General features: G+C 55.2%; 6 protein-coding genes across 6 annotated transcripts; 1 reads left to right on the top strand and 5 right to left on the bottom strand.

Annotated features, from left to right (window-relative positions):
* Window positions 1-225: 225 nt before the first annotated feature.
* Window positions 226-1,191, top strand: LTR77_004568 (uncharacterized protein; the record flags this gene model as incomplete). Its single annotated transcript, XM_064801822.1, has 2 exons — window positions 226-1,114; window positions 1,166-1,191. The coding sequence occupies 2 exons, from the start codon at window positions 226-228 to the stop codon at window positions 1,189-1,191; spliced, it is 915 nt and encodes a 304-aa protein (XP_064660452.1).
* A 19-nt stretch (window positions 1,192-1,210) lies between these two features.
* LTR77_004567 (uncharacterized protein) lies at window positions 1,211-2,357 on the bottom strand (the record flags this gene model as incomplete). The annotated part of the gene is made up of 3 exons (XM_064801821.1): window positions 1,211-1,288; window positions 1,343-1,412; window positions 1,483-2,357. 3 exons carry the CDS (start codon window positions 2,355-2,357, stop codon window positions 1,211-1,213), a joined length of 1,023 nt encoding a protein of 340 aa, XP_064660451.1.
* A 425-nt stretch (window positions 2,358-2,782) lies between these two features.
* LTR77_004566 (uncharacterized protein) lies at window positions 2,783-3,436 on the bottom strand (the record flags this gene model as incomplete). Its single annotated transcript, XM_064801820.1, has 1 exon — window positions 2,783-3,436. The coding sequence occupies one exon, from the start codon at window positions 3,434-3,436 to the stop codon at window positions 2,783-2,785; it is 654 nt and encodes a 217-aa protein (XP_064660450.1).
* A 782-nt stretch (window positions 3,437-4,218) lies between these two features.
* Window positions 4,219-6,606, bottom strand: LTR77_004565 (uncharacterized protein; the record flags this gene model as incomplete). Its single annotated transcript, XM_064801819.1, has 1 exon — window positions 4,219-6,606. The coding sequence occupies one exon, from the start codon at window positions 6,604-6,606 to the stop codon at window positions 4,219-4,221; it is 2,388 nt and encodes a 795-aa protein (XP_064660449.1).
* Window positions 6,607-7,327: 721 nt separating this feature from the next.
* BUD5 (Ras guanine nucleotide exchange factor bud5) lies at window positions 7,328-10,990 on the bottom strand (the record flags this gene model as incomplete). Its single annotated transcript, XM_064801818.1, has 1 exon — window positions 7,328-10,990. One exon carries the CDS (start codon window positions 10,988-10,990, stop codon window positions 7,328-7,330), a length of 3,663 nt encoding a protein of 1,220 aa, XP_064660448.1.
* A 3,287-nt stretch (window positions 10,991-14,277) lies between these two features.
* On the bottom strand, window positions 14,278-15,058 carry LTR77_004563 (uncharacterized protein; the record flags this gene model as incomplete). Its single annotated transcript, XM_064801817.1, has 3 exons — window positions 14,278-14,715; window positions 14,790-14,898; window positions 15,015-15,058. 3 exons carry the CDS (start codon window positions 15,056-15,058, stop codon window positions 14,278-14,280), a joined length of 591 nt encoding a protein of 196 aa, XP_064660447.1.
* Between the last annotated feature and the right edge of the window lie 23 nt (window positions 15,059-15,081).

Below are 15,081 nucleotides of genomic sequence, written 5' to 3'. Positions count from 1 at the left end.
ACTCCGCCAAGATCGATACCACAAGACTATAGGTCGTCTCATCATTGTCCAAACGCCTCGATGGACAGCATGTAGTAGTGTACGTGGCGGTGTGTTGCAGGAAAGATTCCAGCATCTTGGAGGTGGTTGTTCAGGCCGGACGGATTTGCGCACGAGCCACCGTGACCATCCACTTCACAGACGCGTGAAGGTCATCATCAATCAGAACCACCGATGCAGCGCAAAATGGGGGACCAGGCTCTCTCTTTCACCTCTCGGATCAAGCTGAACAATGGCAGCTCCATGCCTCGGATCCATCTGGGAGTGTACCTCATGTCCGGCTCTGAAGCCACTTCCGCTGTTCAGCACGCCCTCGACGCGGGATATCGAGCCTTTGACTCGGCGCAGATGTACCACAACGAGAAGCAAGTCGGCCGTGCCATATCGGAGTACCTCAAGGCTCATCCCGAGGTGAAGAGGGAGGACATCCATTACACCAGTAAGCTGGCGAGCAATGGCGATTATGATACCGCCCGGAGAAGCATAAGCCAGAGTGTCAAGGAGTGCGGACTGGGGTATATCGATCTGTTCCTGCTGCATAGTCCGTATGGTGGCAAACAGAGGCGATTGGACAGCTGGCGTGCTGTTGAGGATGCTGTAAAGGACGGCGAAGTGAAGATAGGTGGCGTTAGCAATTTTGGAGAGAAGCATGTCCGTTCTCCCACACCAACTCTATCTTATCTCTTCAGTGTTGACATGTGTGATGAGCAGATCGACGAGCTCCTTTCCAGTAATCCCAAGCTCAAGCCGGCCTGTAACCAGATAGAAGTGCACCCGTTCAACACTCGATCCAAGCTCACAGCCCACTGTCAGAAGAATGATATAGTGGTAGAAGCCTATGCCCCTCTGGCGAGAGCTCTGCGGATGAAGCATCCCACTATTGTTGAGCTGGCGAAGAAGTACGGGTGTACGTCTGGGCAGCTTCTCGTGCGCTGGAGCTTGCAGCACGATTACGTGCCATTGCCCAAGAGTGTGAAAAAGGAGAGGATCGTGGAAAATGCGGATATTGGTGGCTTTATTATCGATGAGAACGACATGAAGAAGATGGACGGTCTAGATGAGTATCTCGTCACAGGTATGGAGCTTCTGGCCCTCCACATGAGAGCAGTGCTAACTTCGCTCTCAGACTGGGATCCTGTGGATGCTGCATAGTTTCAATTAACACCGCCGTTTACACATTCATGGCTGCGGTCCAGTCCTCTTTCCTGGTGTACTCTTCGACAGTCGTTAAAGGGATGTCAAAGCCCATCTGAAGCGACATCAGCAGCGTATAAATACATCCTGCACAGCACCAGCAACTCACCTCTCTCAGGTCTCTCCCTTTTAATATCGGAAGCCCTCCGTCATAACCAGGCCATGAGGAATATTCGAACCTATGTCAATAGTAAAGAAGGTCAGCAAAAGCCTCGTCAGCCACACACGTGTCGAAGGAGGTAGGCTCACATCTCAGCAACTTCCTTCCCGAAGGCACCCATCCCTTCACTCATCTCCTCAACGCTGACCTGCTCATAGCCAACCCTTGCTGGATCAGTCTCCATCCCTCTGGCCCAACCCTCCATCCACCCACCCCAGCTGCTCCACTGCCCAGCAGCCATCGCCGTCTTCCCAGCCGGAAGCTGCGCCAAAGCCTTGACATAATATCCAGTGTCCGAGTTGACGTCCAGATGTGGCAGCACACTATCAGCCGCTGTCGCCATCCTCGCCACAAATGATCCGTCCGCTTGCTTCCCAGGCCATCGCTGCGGCATGTAATGCCACGAGCTCATAAACATTCCTGTCTGTAAGTAGCTCGTCTTCTTCGCGAGCTCCAGGTGCTGTTTCTCGACATACTTCGGGAAGACATCTGCTTTGGCGTCGAAGTGGTATAGCTCTGTGTACTTGCCCTTCGAGCACTCCCGAGCATTGCTGAGGGTGGAGGCGATCAAGCCTGTCTCGTCCAGGGTAGCAAGGACATTCGGGTGAGCTGCAGCATCGGCGATGTTCTTGCCTTGTTCGTACTCGAGGTTATAACACAACTGACCAATGCTGATGCCTTCTCTAGCCGCTCGTTCAACATTCGCTGGGTTGAAGAACGGTTTCCAGAAGTCAGTGACCGAGAAGATGAGGTTGGCGCCCTTGAAAGCTGGGGCGAGTGTTGAAGGATCATGCAGATCCGCCCGCACCACCTCGATTCCTCTGGATGCCAATTGCTGCGAAGCGGCAGAGCTGCTGTCGCGGGTCAGGCCTCGGATGCGCCATTCGGGATCTTTGAGGAAGACATTGGCTACGGAACCGCCTTGGTTACCTGTTATGCCGATGATGACGATCAACTTGGACATTGTAGTGAATGATGGATTTAGCTGAAGGGGGTAAATGAGTTGAGGAAGGGCTGGCTGGTTTGATTTGCGATTGATGAGCGGCTACGACAAGCTCTTATAGCCCCTCACTCAGTTCGCTCCAACGTCGACTGGCCGTGATGTTCGAACAACACTCGCCAACCTTCGGATAGACTCTACGCAGTTTCAGGTCCCTCGAGACGAGGTGCAGTCACCGGAGAAAAAGTTCCGCCGAATCTCGCATGTGATCGCCAAAATGCTTTTCAGTCTGAACGCCGAAACGACTTTCTGCCCTGGTCATTACACTGGTCTCCAAGCGACGGCCGCAACTCGTGCCATAGCCCGGCGTGGCCGCAGCGGATCTCAGGCGCTTGCTGTCCTAGAAATGAAGAATCGAGCCAGTCGACGGAGCAGCAGAACAAGCACGTCTATTCACCTATAGGCTTTCTACCGACCATCCAAAGGAACGTCACGCCATAATCCGGATCGTCTTCCTCCAGCTTCCCGTCGCCAGCGTCCAACTCCGTGGCTTCCACCAGCTCAAAACCCACATCCGTCACCATCTTCTTATTCTCCTCCGCCGGGAAGCTAGACCAGAACATCCCATGCCCTAAGAACTCCCCATGGATTTCCTCTTCATCCACCGTTGCGAGATTGAAAGCCACCATCCCACCAGGTCTGAGCCAGCGATAGATCTTCGCAAGCATCTCCTTCTGTTCCTCACGCGGTAGATGGAAGACGGTGAAAAAGCTCACCACCCCATCGAAACTCGCCGGCTCAAACGAGAGTCCAGCCATGTCTTCCAGCACAAAGTTGGCCGTCGGACACCGCGCTTGGGCCATGTTGATCTGTGCGCTTGAGATATCGTTCGCCACAACATCCGCGCCGTGGTCGAGGAGCATGCGGGTGATCGGGACTCCAGGGCCGCATCCCATTTCGAGGATCCGTGGAGAGGGAGGAGCATTTTCCAGGACTTTAGTGGTGTATCGTTCACGAGGAGAGCGTTGGTCGGTGATCCAGCGGAGGTACCATTCTGCTATGTTGTCGTAGGTTTGGCGGACGATTTCTTTTGGGTCTTCCATGGTGATGTTCGAACGTCGGTCCTCCCGACTACGATAATAGATGATAAATGGGAAACTCCTACCTTATAGTGAATGTAGGCAGCGGGGATTCACATGCAAAGAGTCACCAGTCTTCCGATGTTTTAGCATGATCCACCCGGCCCTGTCGATGACACTACGCCCTCTGCGAGTCATTTGAAAACCGGACTAGGTTTGTTCGAGAGTGGGGATCCAGGTACGAAGGCTCTGTCACCGCCGATAGGCAACCGAGCAACATGCGTGTAATCAGCCATGCATAGCAGATGCAAAGGAACATGTGAAACTGCCGATGCTTCATCTGGAGTCTTCGTTTGGCCGTGCGCCTCAAGACCGACCGACTGGTATCGGAACGTTGGTGGAGGCAAGCTCGCAAGTCTCTCGTCGAAACGGCTACGCTGCACAGTCCCCGGCCGAATCGGCGAGCGGCGTTTTGACGGTCACGTGCATGATCTCCTTCCGCTTGCGGCTCCAGCACGAGCGCTCAGTGCTGCCTGAAGGGAGAAACAACCTAACGATCAAGTGGACATGGGATTTTTCAGGAGTACAGGAAGACGGTGCCACTCCGTCATCCGACATGTTTTCCAATGGTACGAAACCCCAGGCGTCGTACACACCTCGCTTACAGCAATACACCTAGGTATGTAGCTTCTTTTGCCCAGAATCCAAACGCTTATGCATCAGTCGTGAACCGCCCAACACCTTTTCGCAGATGCATGCACGACCGTCTACCCAATGAGACCCCCTTCTAAAGCGCGCATACATCCTCACCGATGCCCGAACAACTCCATCCCATCATCAACCTCGTCTTCATTTTCATCTTCATCCTCATCATCAGCCATCTCCACATCCTCGCTCTCCTCGCTCCCGCTCTCCCCATTATCCCCATCATCAAGCTCGTCATCCTCATCGTCGTCATCGTCGTCGTCCACCGCAACATCGCTCCAACCCCCCGTCCCATCAGCTGTAGGATCACTCCTAACACTCAACCGACTCGCCCGCCTCTCCCTACCCCTCTCGCGCCAAGGAGGCAGGCGTGGTCCTACATCAGCATCCCGCACATCCAGCCCTTGAAGATAATACCGCATAGGACTTAAGCTGCGCGACAGTGAATCGAACATTTGGTATGGTAAGCCAGAGAAGCGGCCAAATTCCGGTAAATTCGGCAGACCGAGCTCGGGCATGTTGGGCCAGTAGTCGGGCATGTTCGGCATATTGGGCATGTTCGGGAGATTAGGCAGGTTAGGCATGCGCGGGAGCCGGGGCATTTCTGGTAAGTTCGGGAGGGTGGGTAGGGTAGGCGCGGAGAAGCGGGGCGTAGTGAAGGAAGGCCGCCTAGGCTCGTCGTCGTCGCGCACGAAGTACCGGCGTGGTGAGGGCAGGCCGTTGGAACTCCCCTGGCTGCTTGGTGAGCCAGGCGAAGCAGGGACAGCGAGATAAGAAGCCGGCGACGACGGAACGTCCAACGCGCTATCCACCCGAGCCTGGGTGTCTTCAGCGCCGATGCCGGCGGCGCGCAGGACGGCGTTGCCGGTGAGTTCCTGCTGGTGCTGCGGGACCTGCTGCTGGCGCATCAGCCGCTCGGCTTCGGACTCGATGTGCCCTGCTGTGGGCGCCATTTGGTTGGTGTTGTAGCTGTCGCAGTGTTGGCATTTGAGGCCTAACCAGTGGAAAGGGGTGGAAGAGCGGTTGTTGCAGTCGTTGCAGCCGATCCAGACTTTGCGCGGGCGGCGGGGTTGTAGTGCTGGCGAAAGCTCTGGATGGTCGGGCGTTGGTTCGTGTTCGAGGTGCGGGAGAAGGCCGTTGAGCTCTTCGTCGTCTTCGGGCATGGGTTGGGCGAGGATTTCGTCGTCGAGTTTGCGCCATTGGAGTTCCATGTTCACGGCGCTGCGGCTGCAGACGGGGCATTTGTAGGTGACTGCCATGAGGTCTCGGTAGCATTCCGCGTGCATGTAGTGGCCGCATGGCAGGCTGACCACTTTGGCTCGGGAGGCGAACATCTCGTCTAGACATAGCGGACAAGGCCCTTTCGTGGCATTTTCAACACACGTATGTGCAGCCGAAGTGGCGATGGAAATGCAGACGTCGCACTTTTTGCAATGTACGAAGTCCTTGCCCAACCCTTCTCCTAGTCGACAGATTCCACAATCATCGCAATGGTAGATTCGCTTGTTGCTGTCGTTGTCCCAGAGCTTGCACTTCGGGCAGAAGTAGTATGCCGCATACTCTCCACAGTTTTCGCATGTCTCTGCGGCTGGTTGCGGCGTCCGGCAAAGCATACACATCATGTTCCTCGTCATCTTACGCCGTAAATTATGCGGAAATGGTAGGTCGTGTGACTGATCGTGGCAGTATCGGCAAGGGAACCATCGGTGGCAGTCGAAGCATTGCACTTTGACGTTGCGCTTATAGTGCATACATCCCAATATGATGGGATCTTCTTCCTCCATGTTTTCCTCTCCATCCTCTGGCGGCGTCGGTATGTGCGGCAGCGGACTGAACGACAGCTCAAGATCTCCAGGCCGAAGATTGTACGGGTTCGACGGATCGATGGGCAGCGCAGCCAGTCCTACATCCAACGCAGCAGGCTCTTCGTTGAACGACTTAGCATCCCCCCCATCCAACGACATAGGCGACACATTCCCTGCCGTCCCATTCCGATCCATGTAATCCTGCACCATCAACCCATGCATCCTCCTCGCCTTCTCCTCCGTCGAGATCGCCAACTTCCTAATCTGCTGCAACTGTTGGCGCAACTCACTCATGCCATCGTTCGCCGGCAGAGCAGAGTCCATCTTGTCCCTACTCCCCTCCATCTCTTGCTCGCTCCCGCCTCCACCGGACCGTAAAGATGCTTCGTCGGCCTCACTAACGAAATCACGATTCCGGAGATCGATTTCGACTTCTCGGGCCGGGTTTACGCTCTGACTAGTCCACGCTGGAGCGCTCCACCGTGCCGGAGAAGTACCTTCGAACCTGGAGACAGGCAGACGGCTGCGGGCATAGCTGCCTCCGATCAGCTGGTTCAGTAGATCTGCTGGGTCGTCTTCGTCGTCGTTGTGATTTGGTGTTACCCAGGGTGGATATGTGGCAGCCCGGTTCCGAGAAGGAGTCCGGCGTACTTCCTGCGGTAGAGTGGAAGAGGAGTCTGTCATCTGATTCCGATCTCCATTTGCTTGGCAATCATGTGAAAGCCGAGCTCCAGCCTCGCTGTGGCGATTGTCACGTCCGCCATCTTCCCTCATCCCACGTCTGGCTGGCCTCCGCGGAGCAAAGTCTGAACGTCAAAGGGGGTGGTGTCACGGAGGCGTCTTCTGATCCAGCATAGGTCTTCTTACCAGTAAGTAAACGTGTCCTTCACGCGCTCCAAATCAAGTTTTCTCACACCGAGGGCGAGGCGCATGGCGCATTGCTCGTCATCGCTCAGGAAGCAACTCCGGATGATTTTCAAGATGCCGAGAGGGATGATTTGCACCAGGGTTGAAAAATATGCACGATCACATGCAAGTTCCAAATCTAGGCCTTGCACTGGCATTCTCCCGTCGCAGAGTGATCTAGACACGCGGTAGCCTTCATTGGATGAGCCTCGAGCAGATGCGGGAGAAGGTATGGCACTGTCAAGACTCTCGAATGGGTGGCTGCACTGGGGCGAGGGTGCGAGAAGACAGGAAGAAAGTGATGGATCAAGCACGTATTTAACTCTTAACTATCCATTCTCATCAACATCCACGGCTCCCAAGCCAGCCAGCTTTTCCATCCCAGCTAAGCCAACGCAAATAGCTAAAAACGCGTGAGCGGGTATCATGGTAACAACATGCAAACAACATATTCCCTTTTCCTCATCCAACTCTCCATACTCAAAGGCGCCCAGTCCCCTCACTTCTCCTCCGCCCCTTCCATCGCCGCCAGATCGCTCTTCGATTTGAAGGCAAAGCCAGCCTTCATGAACATCTCAAACTTTGGCGCATCGCTCTTCCCACTCGTCGTCGCTGTCTTCGCCGATGAACCTCCAGACGTCTTGGGCCGCTGCGGCATTTCTTCGCTGCTCGTCGTCGACTCGGTATATTTCCTACTTAGCCCCTCTGGCAGACTCTTCGGCCCAGAAAACGCCCTGATATCCTTCGGCTCCACCACAAGACTCCTGCGGTGCAAATGTCCCACCATCGCCGAGTTACCCTCGCGCATTCGTTGCAGGTTCTTCTCGATCCACGTCCCCAGCTCCGGGACTTCGGTGAGTTTGTACGCGACCTGGAACTTCTGGAGGTGCGAGATGATTTTCGCCATGCGCATGTGCTTGTCGAAGTTGATCACTGAGACTGCTTCGCCGGATTCTGTCGTCGTGCCGGGTAGTTCGCGCATCTTGGGGTTGCCGGCGTCGACGAATGTCAAGTCGGTCAGGTAGACGCCTAGGAAAGGTAGGCAAGGTGCGACAGGCTTCTCGAGTCGGCGACGCAGCGAGGCGTGGTTGCGCGAGAAGTCGACGATGCTGTTCAGCTCGTCTAGTCGTGCTTTAGTCTTCTTGCTGACGAGCTCCCAGGTCCGGCGCAGGCGTTGCACGACTGAGGAGTTGAGAGAGCAGGTGATGGCCATCAGAGACTCGTAGTTGTTCATCTCGAGACATTGGGTGGCGATCTTCGACCAGTGCTTGATGACGACGGCACGCTTCTTTGCGTCGTCGGGGGCGAGGATGGTGTCGCCGACCACATGCGCGAGATCTGTGTTGAGGATGCAGAGCTGGCGTACGTTCTGCGCTTTGGTCGTGTTCTTCTTTGTCCATTCAAGACTGAGTAGCTCTTCTGGCTGTATCTCGCAGAAGATCTTCGATGCCATGACTGTAAGTTGACGAGCAATCTCCAGTGGGTCGAAATCCGTAATATGGGAAGTTGTAGCAGCATTGCGAAGCATGTTCAACTGGCTCTTCGTGACATTCGGCTCCGGTGCGCGTTCCTTGCTGTCCAGGTGAGATCCAATCGACATGCTCGTCTTGCCCACACCAGAGACCAATGGGCCTGTGAAGGTACCTGCGCTGTAGGCATTGGTGACCTTGCGGGTCAGCTCGACGAGGCGCTCGCCAGCTTGCGGCAGGACGGGTTTCAGCTTATGCAGAGCGAAGTACCGGACATCTCCCAGGGCATCCCGATCTGCCTCAGTGTTCCAGTAGACTTCGAGCCAGCCCTTGAAGACGTTGTAGATGCGTAGCCTCACCGGCGTGCCGACAGACTTGCCATCACCGATGTACTCGAATCGGTGAAGTAGAGCTTGTGCCAGATCCCGGGGTGTGGTGAAGCATCGGAAGGTCAGGAAGAAAGCCGAGAGGAATTGCGCGTCTGGGGCGCTGTCGTGGGTTGTGAGCTGTTCGATCAGGGCCGCGAGGCTGCCGCCGGTGACCTGTCCGTCCTTGTTAAGAGTGAGCTCATTGGCGTATGTCTTTTGCAGGAGCTGGGATTCCACATCGCTGCCTTCTTCAGTCGTGGCTGCTGATTGAAGACTGGTTATACTACCAAAGCTGTTGAGAAGACGAGGATCCGGGCTGTTGCTGTCTTTGGCATGGTCTGGCGTCGTTGCTCGAGTGGAGGCACCAGACAATGCAGTGAAGCCAGAGTCTCGTGCCTCCGTTGAGCCAGTCATTGCGGTGCCGACGCTGCATTTCCGAGCCGGACTTGTCGAGTTGGTCCGTATCTGTGGCTGGCCTTGTCCTGCTTGTGGTGGTTTTGAAGCAACATCCGAGTCTCTCGTTGACGAGCGGCGAGGGGGTGGCGGAAGTGACTTGTGCAAGTCTGAAGGTATGAGTTCTAGTTTTGCGCCAGCGGTCGAAGGGCGAGCAAAATCGGCGACATCAGTCGCAGTCATTGCACGCTCTTTTAGCAACGGTGGAGGCGGCGGTAACATCTTCTTTGATAACCGCTTGCTCGTCGTGGACATTGTCGTGGCTTCATCCTTCACCTCCTTGTCACTTGCGCCAGCTTCGGCTGGAATGTCACCTTCACCCAACTTCACTCCACCAGCTGTTTCCAACTCAAAGTCACCAACTTGCTCGATCAGTCTGCGGGTCTTGATCACGCATTCGCCAACCGTGCGGATGAGGTTGGTGCCGACGTTCACGAGATGGTTCGTCTGCTCTGGTAGCATGACGACATCGTCGTCCGGTCCATCCGTGAACCTAAAAACATCCCGTGTCGTACTGGTGAGGTCGTCCAGCTGGCATTGAACATTGGTCCGAGACTGCTGGACAGACGTCGTCCTTTGCGCATCGTGTGAAGCTACTTGATCGACCACAGACAGCAGGATTTCGCATGCTTTGACCAAGCGCTCAGTAGTTGTGACAAGTTCTCCGGACGGCCGAGAATGAAGGTATAGCCCAATGAAGGCCCCGATATGGCTGATGCACTCATCATGGGCTCCAGATAACCGCTCAGATGCGAGAGAGCCAGTTCGATTCTGATTCTTCCTTGCCACGAGCGACAAGCGGTGTGCTATTCCTCCACTCGGCGGCCTGAATTTCACTGCAGACGGTGGCTCATCTGTCTCATCGTCTACTTGCTCCCGCGCAGTGACCTGAGACGGCGTCACCTTCTCTGATCCGGGAGTCGGTGGAAAGGCGATGGCCGAGTCGATGGTAGCGGTCACGACCGTCAGAGAAGTCATGGGCTTGGTCTGACGTATACTCTGATGCCGCAGAGGTGTTTCGACGATGGCTGGCGTGCCAGGCTTCACATGTTTCGAGGATGCGCTCTCTTGAGCCAGCATATCGACAAAGCCAACAGCTCGTGTGACCACCCGAAAGGCCTTTGACACCAAGTCATCCAGCAGCACATGGAGTACCTCTCCAGCATAGGGCTCACTGATGGTCTCTTGCAGTCTTTTCGCAATGTTGACCAGCGTCGACAGATCAGCTAGGAGACCTTTGCGCATTCGCCTTATGCCGGCATTCCTTTGTACGAGCACGGCATCCCTGTGAAGGCAGTTCGCACGCTCCAGAAGACAGCGCACGCCGGCAATGAGGCCGCGGATGTAGTCCTGCCTGACAAATGTGGAGAGATTGGCGTCCTCACCTGCGCCCAGAAGGTCCCAGAACTGGGTCATCGCATTCAGAAGCTGTCGCAGGTAGGGGTGGTCAAACTTCTCGCAGTAGTTTGTCGGTAGCCATCCTCTTGCGCCAGTCGTCAGTACTGTCCCGTCCGCCCAGCCATTCTTGTGAACAGAGTGGACCAATATGAGATCGCCAGGTCGTATCGATGCGGTCATCAAAAGTCCCTCGTCACCCTCGTCGACACTGGTCGGCTGCTCGAAATGACAGAAGGCTCGGAGATAGTTGTGGAAAAGAGAAATCTGGGTACCGGGTGATGCGGGAAGCTCTTGAGGACTGAGTGGCGTCTCGGGAGGTGTCATCTGTGCCAACCGTGCTGCACTCATCCGCTTGCTGTTGATATCTGTGCGCACAGAGGGGCAAGGCCGCCTCTGCGAGAAGTTGACCGCGCCATCCTGCTCTCGCCTTCGTCTTCTTTCGTGCAACCCCAATGTCTCATCTGAAAATTCCATCTCGTTTGTATCCTTGGTCACCGTCTAGTAGAGTCCATTGGTCGGTTCGGGAGTGCTGTATGTTTGAATGCTTCTCGAAGTACTCGTTCAAGGCGCGCCCGCTCGACTCCACAGCTCCCTGTGGCTGCAAAATGTTAGTATGTTGTGGTGGCTCTGGAATGTAGGTTCTGCACATGTATCCGTGCCATGGGTGTTGAATTCACGAGACATACTCACAACCAGATGTTCCAACGCAACGACTGCTTCCGTCGTCTTTCAATCGGTGCAAGGTCAAAAGGGTCCTGTAATCCCCAATGCGACTCTGCAGATGAGAAGCCAAAGCCGGGCCCAACTGTATCGATAGAAGGTCCACGTGCTGTTCAAGGCGTGAAACGGTCCAGTGCTAATCGCCAACGTGCGATCGCAGTCGCTTGGAGTTAATGAATGATTTGTTGCAGGTCTTCTGACCAGAATCGCTGAGAGAGCAAAGTCGAGTTGAAGCTCTGAGGTCCAATGCAAGGGTTGTACCTCCCTTCACAAGACGGGTGCGAGGTCGAGGAGAGAACGACGTAAGGTCCGCTTCAAGGACGACCAGGACTGCGCTTACTGCCCGTATAACGAAAAGATATCGTGATCAAGAAATAAGGACGTTGTGAGAAAGACTCTCAACGAAGGCAAAATGGAACAACGCCAACCTCCCAAGACGGCCTGGTAGTGAGAAGACCGCGATCACTTTACCTTTCTCTCGAGTCCAAGCTCACAGACTTCGAGGTGTCCCACAATGATCGACCATATCGACACCCTGTGTAGGCAACGCGCAGTGCACCAGTTCAACGGCACCCTTCCGGCCGCGAGGGCTATCCCCTAGTGCGCTTCTTCGATCCCCAGGGACTGCCATTGGATGAGTTTGTCTATAGCACGAGTCAAGCGTAGATGGCATTCTGCCTTTGGTGCGCGCGCAAGGCCATTGGAAATGTTCCAGTTGCTCGAGACAGGCGTTGTGCAGACGGTGCGGCGTATCAACGGCAGCCTGCCCTTTCCGTAATTCCATCCGGCCATGATTTGCTACTCGTCGCCGGTGGTCGCTGATCGATCGGGCATGTTCAGGCTTCGGCATGGAGACCCAAAAGAGAAAAAGGAGATGAGGCTGGACGAAATAGGCTTTGAGAGTGCTTGTCGAACGCTAAAGCGGAATGGTCTACACGAAGCTTTCGCCCCTTTCTGCAAGCCAGAGTCGGGAGCACCCAGCCGACGCCGGTAGTTGTGAGATCTCGTATTAGTCGCAACGTTCTTCCCGTCATGCTGGGAATACAAGCTCGATCTAGCTACTGTTCAACAGGAACTTCACGTTGAAGTAGCGTAGGAAGCGCAACGAAGATACTCTCGAGCCGACAACATGGGATGAGGTCTGAGACGTCGCTTGGGGTTCGGTATATCTTCGACACGAGTTCGTGCTAAACAACCGTCGTGCAAGGATATGACGCCACGAGAATGATCTGCGGCCGGGAAGACCTACTCTTGAAACTCCAAGAAAAGGCGCGCCTCTTCAATTGGAGTCTCTCCAAAGTCTAGGTCGAAGAGGTATCCGGACAATGAGCAATCAAGAGCGTGAGTTCCGCCAGGCCGGGCCAGACATATCGACGACCTCATCTGGCAGCTCAAAGTCCCAACGCGGTCCTCGAGGGCCACCCGCGGCTCGCGGCTCGCGACTCAACCCGAGCAACCGACCAGCCCTTGACTCAAGCCGCTGCGGAGAGGACATGGGTATCAACCGCGTGGGTCAGATTGCAAGCAACGGAACGTACCGGTCATTCTGGCAGCGGGATATTCTTGGGAAAGTCTCACTACACAACGGTTGAAGGTCCGCTTATGGAACACTGTCCACCTCGCTTCGAACATGTCTCTCCCGGTGTGGACCCGCGAGGTTCTTGTCACTCCGCCTTGGTCTTGGTCGCATGGCACTCTCCGGTCTGTAACAGCAACGCAACCGAGCAGCAAGACAAAACGCAGATCACTATCCATATACACGGCAAACTTCTACCTCCTAGGATAGCTCGACGACCCAACAACCGGACAGCTGGTCATATGGTGAGAAGCACGCGAGACCCATGGAAAGTCTCCAGGTCGCCGGGCTTATGCTATGACGCTGGTATTCTAAATGTTGGACCTCAAGTATCTTGCTCGCTTGCAGTCTTGTGGGCACCCGGCCATCAGTTCCAGCCGTTATCTGTCAATCGTCTTCTCTATTGCTCCCGCAGGATGCAGCACGTTCAATAGTACCAGGAAAACTAATCCAATGGGCAACCGAGATAGTGCCAGCCCCTTCACCAGGATACTGGCCCCTGGTGCCTGACATTAGTCGAGACACAGGAGATGCTAAGAATGCAGCGTCGATCGTGTCGTAAGAGCAAACCGTTGTGGGGGCTAGCAGACCTCGCTTGCGTCTTTGACCGAACAAAGGCCGTGCGTGATCATCGATGTTCGAATAATGGGCTTCATGTGGAGGTTCCCGCGATTGTTGTGCCGATGGCAGATGAGCTTTGGAGCCTTCTCGAGCATCGCTGGCAATACCGTGGAATGCGTGTGCTGTTTTGAACAATACAGTGTGTCCAGAAAAACCGAGGAGACCATGTCTCGAATAGCATGGAGGAGCCGTCTCGAGTATCGCTGCTGGTGCGGTGAGCTGTAAGGTGCTTTCGTGAGCCGTCTGGACCATCGAGAACGAGTTCAGGGCGCCTGTGTAGATATGCTGGTGCAGGAGCTGTCTCAAAAATCGCAGATGAGAAGCTGTAGTTCGGTATGCTGAGTCGAGCAGATTGGCTCATCGAGAGCATCTTGAGGAGGCTTCGTATGTGGATGCTGCTCTCCGTAGGCGTGTGAGAGGCTGACACGCCGCCTTGATGGATAGATGGCAAAGCCATAGAGTTGCCTCTTCTTCAACCGGGCGGAAAAAGCGGACATGGCTTCTCGATAGCACGGGAACATATTCATATGTAGGAGAGAGGACTGCTTCTTGGTCAGCGACAGTAGGAGCTAGCCAGTTCTCCTTCCTCTTGTCAAGGGTAGACACGTTAGCTTAAAGTCAGCACGTCATGTTTCTGCGTCGGAGAAGGGGCAGCATGGCCCAGAAGACGGGATGAACAGCGGAAGGAATTGATAGAAGAAGCATGGTCGGTACCGCGCGCGCTCTCCGGCGCACAAATTGATTTCGCCCAACTGCACAACAAGACATCATCCCGCCAACGCCTCGCTCTCATGGAGAATCCGCCTTTTAAACCCTTTTCATCACGTGCAAAACCCCTTCCACTTCACTTAAACTCTCGGTATCCGTAGTGCTCAAACACCTTCCTGAACTTCACTTTGGTCTCCTCGCTCACGTCGTCCCTGCCCAGCTTCTCCCTGAACTCCTGGATCTGAATGTCTGACAGCGACAGCCCTATCAAGCACAGCGCTGCTCTCGTCTCGACAGTCGGGAAGCCGCAGGCGTCGACGTAGTGGAGGTAGCCGGAGATCTGCTTCGCTCTCTCGTCTGGGTCGGTGTAGAGCTGGCTCTTGGTCGGGAACATGGGGAAGGCGGGGTGCTGCATGTAGTCTGGGTGGCCGTTGGCCGCGATGTAGGCGCTGACGGCCTGGTTGTGGGCGCGCTTGGCTTCATGAGCTTGCTGGAGCCGCTGCTCTTCCTCTGTGAGGGCGGCGGTGGTGTTGTTGTTGTTCTCCGCGAGGCCGAGAGAGGCTTGTGCGGCCTGCTGAGGGCATACGTGAGCATTTTTGTCTTGGAGAAGGGACGAGAGTGAAGTGTGAGTGAAGGGAGGTAGCTTACTTGCGCTCCGCCCGTTCTCCCAGCCGCGACTGGTGGTGCCGCCACCGCAGTCGGTGCTCGCGGCGCGTCCGCGGCCACGGCGGCGAGAATGTCCAGCTTGGACATCTCCCTGAACATCTTTGTAAGCTTGTGTCTCGAGCAAAGGCGGGCTCACTGAAGGGAAGAGCAGCCAGTATGGTTCCACCAGCATTGTGCTCAAGGGGGAGAATGATCCAAATCACTTACACCTGCTCACCGGCACGCTGGTCGTCGCCAGCACGCTCCGCCATGATTGATTATATTTTTGTTTTTT

The sequence above is a fragment of the Saxophila tyrrhenica genome (assembly GCF_035928015.1).
Source record: "Saxophila tyrrhenica strain CCFEE 5935 chromosome Unknown scaffold_6, whole genome shotgun sequence".
NCBI classification, from domain to species: domain Eukaryota; kingdom Fungi; phylum Ascomycota; class Dothideomycetes; order Mycosphaerellales; family Extremaceae; genus Saxophila; species Saxophila tyrrhenica.
Note: the sequence above shows the minus strand (reverse complement) of the source record. Positions and strands in the feature narration are given on the sequence as shown.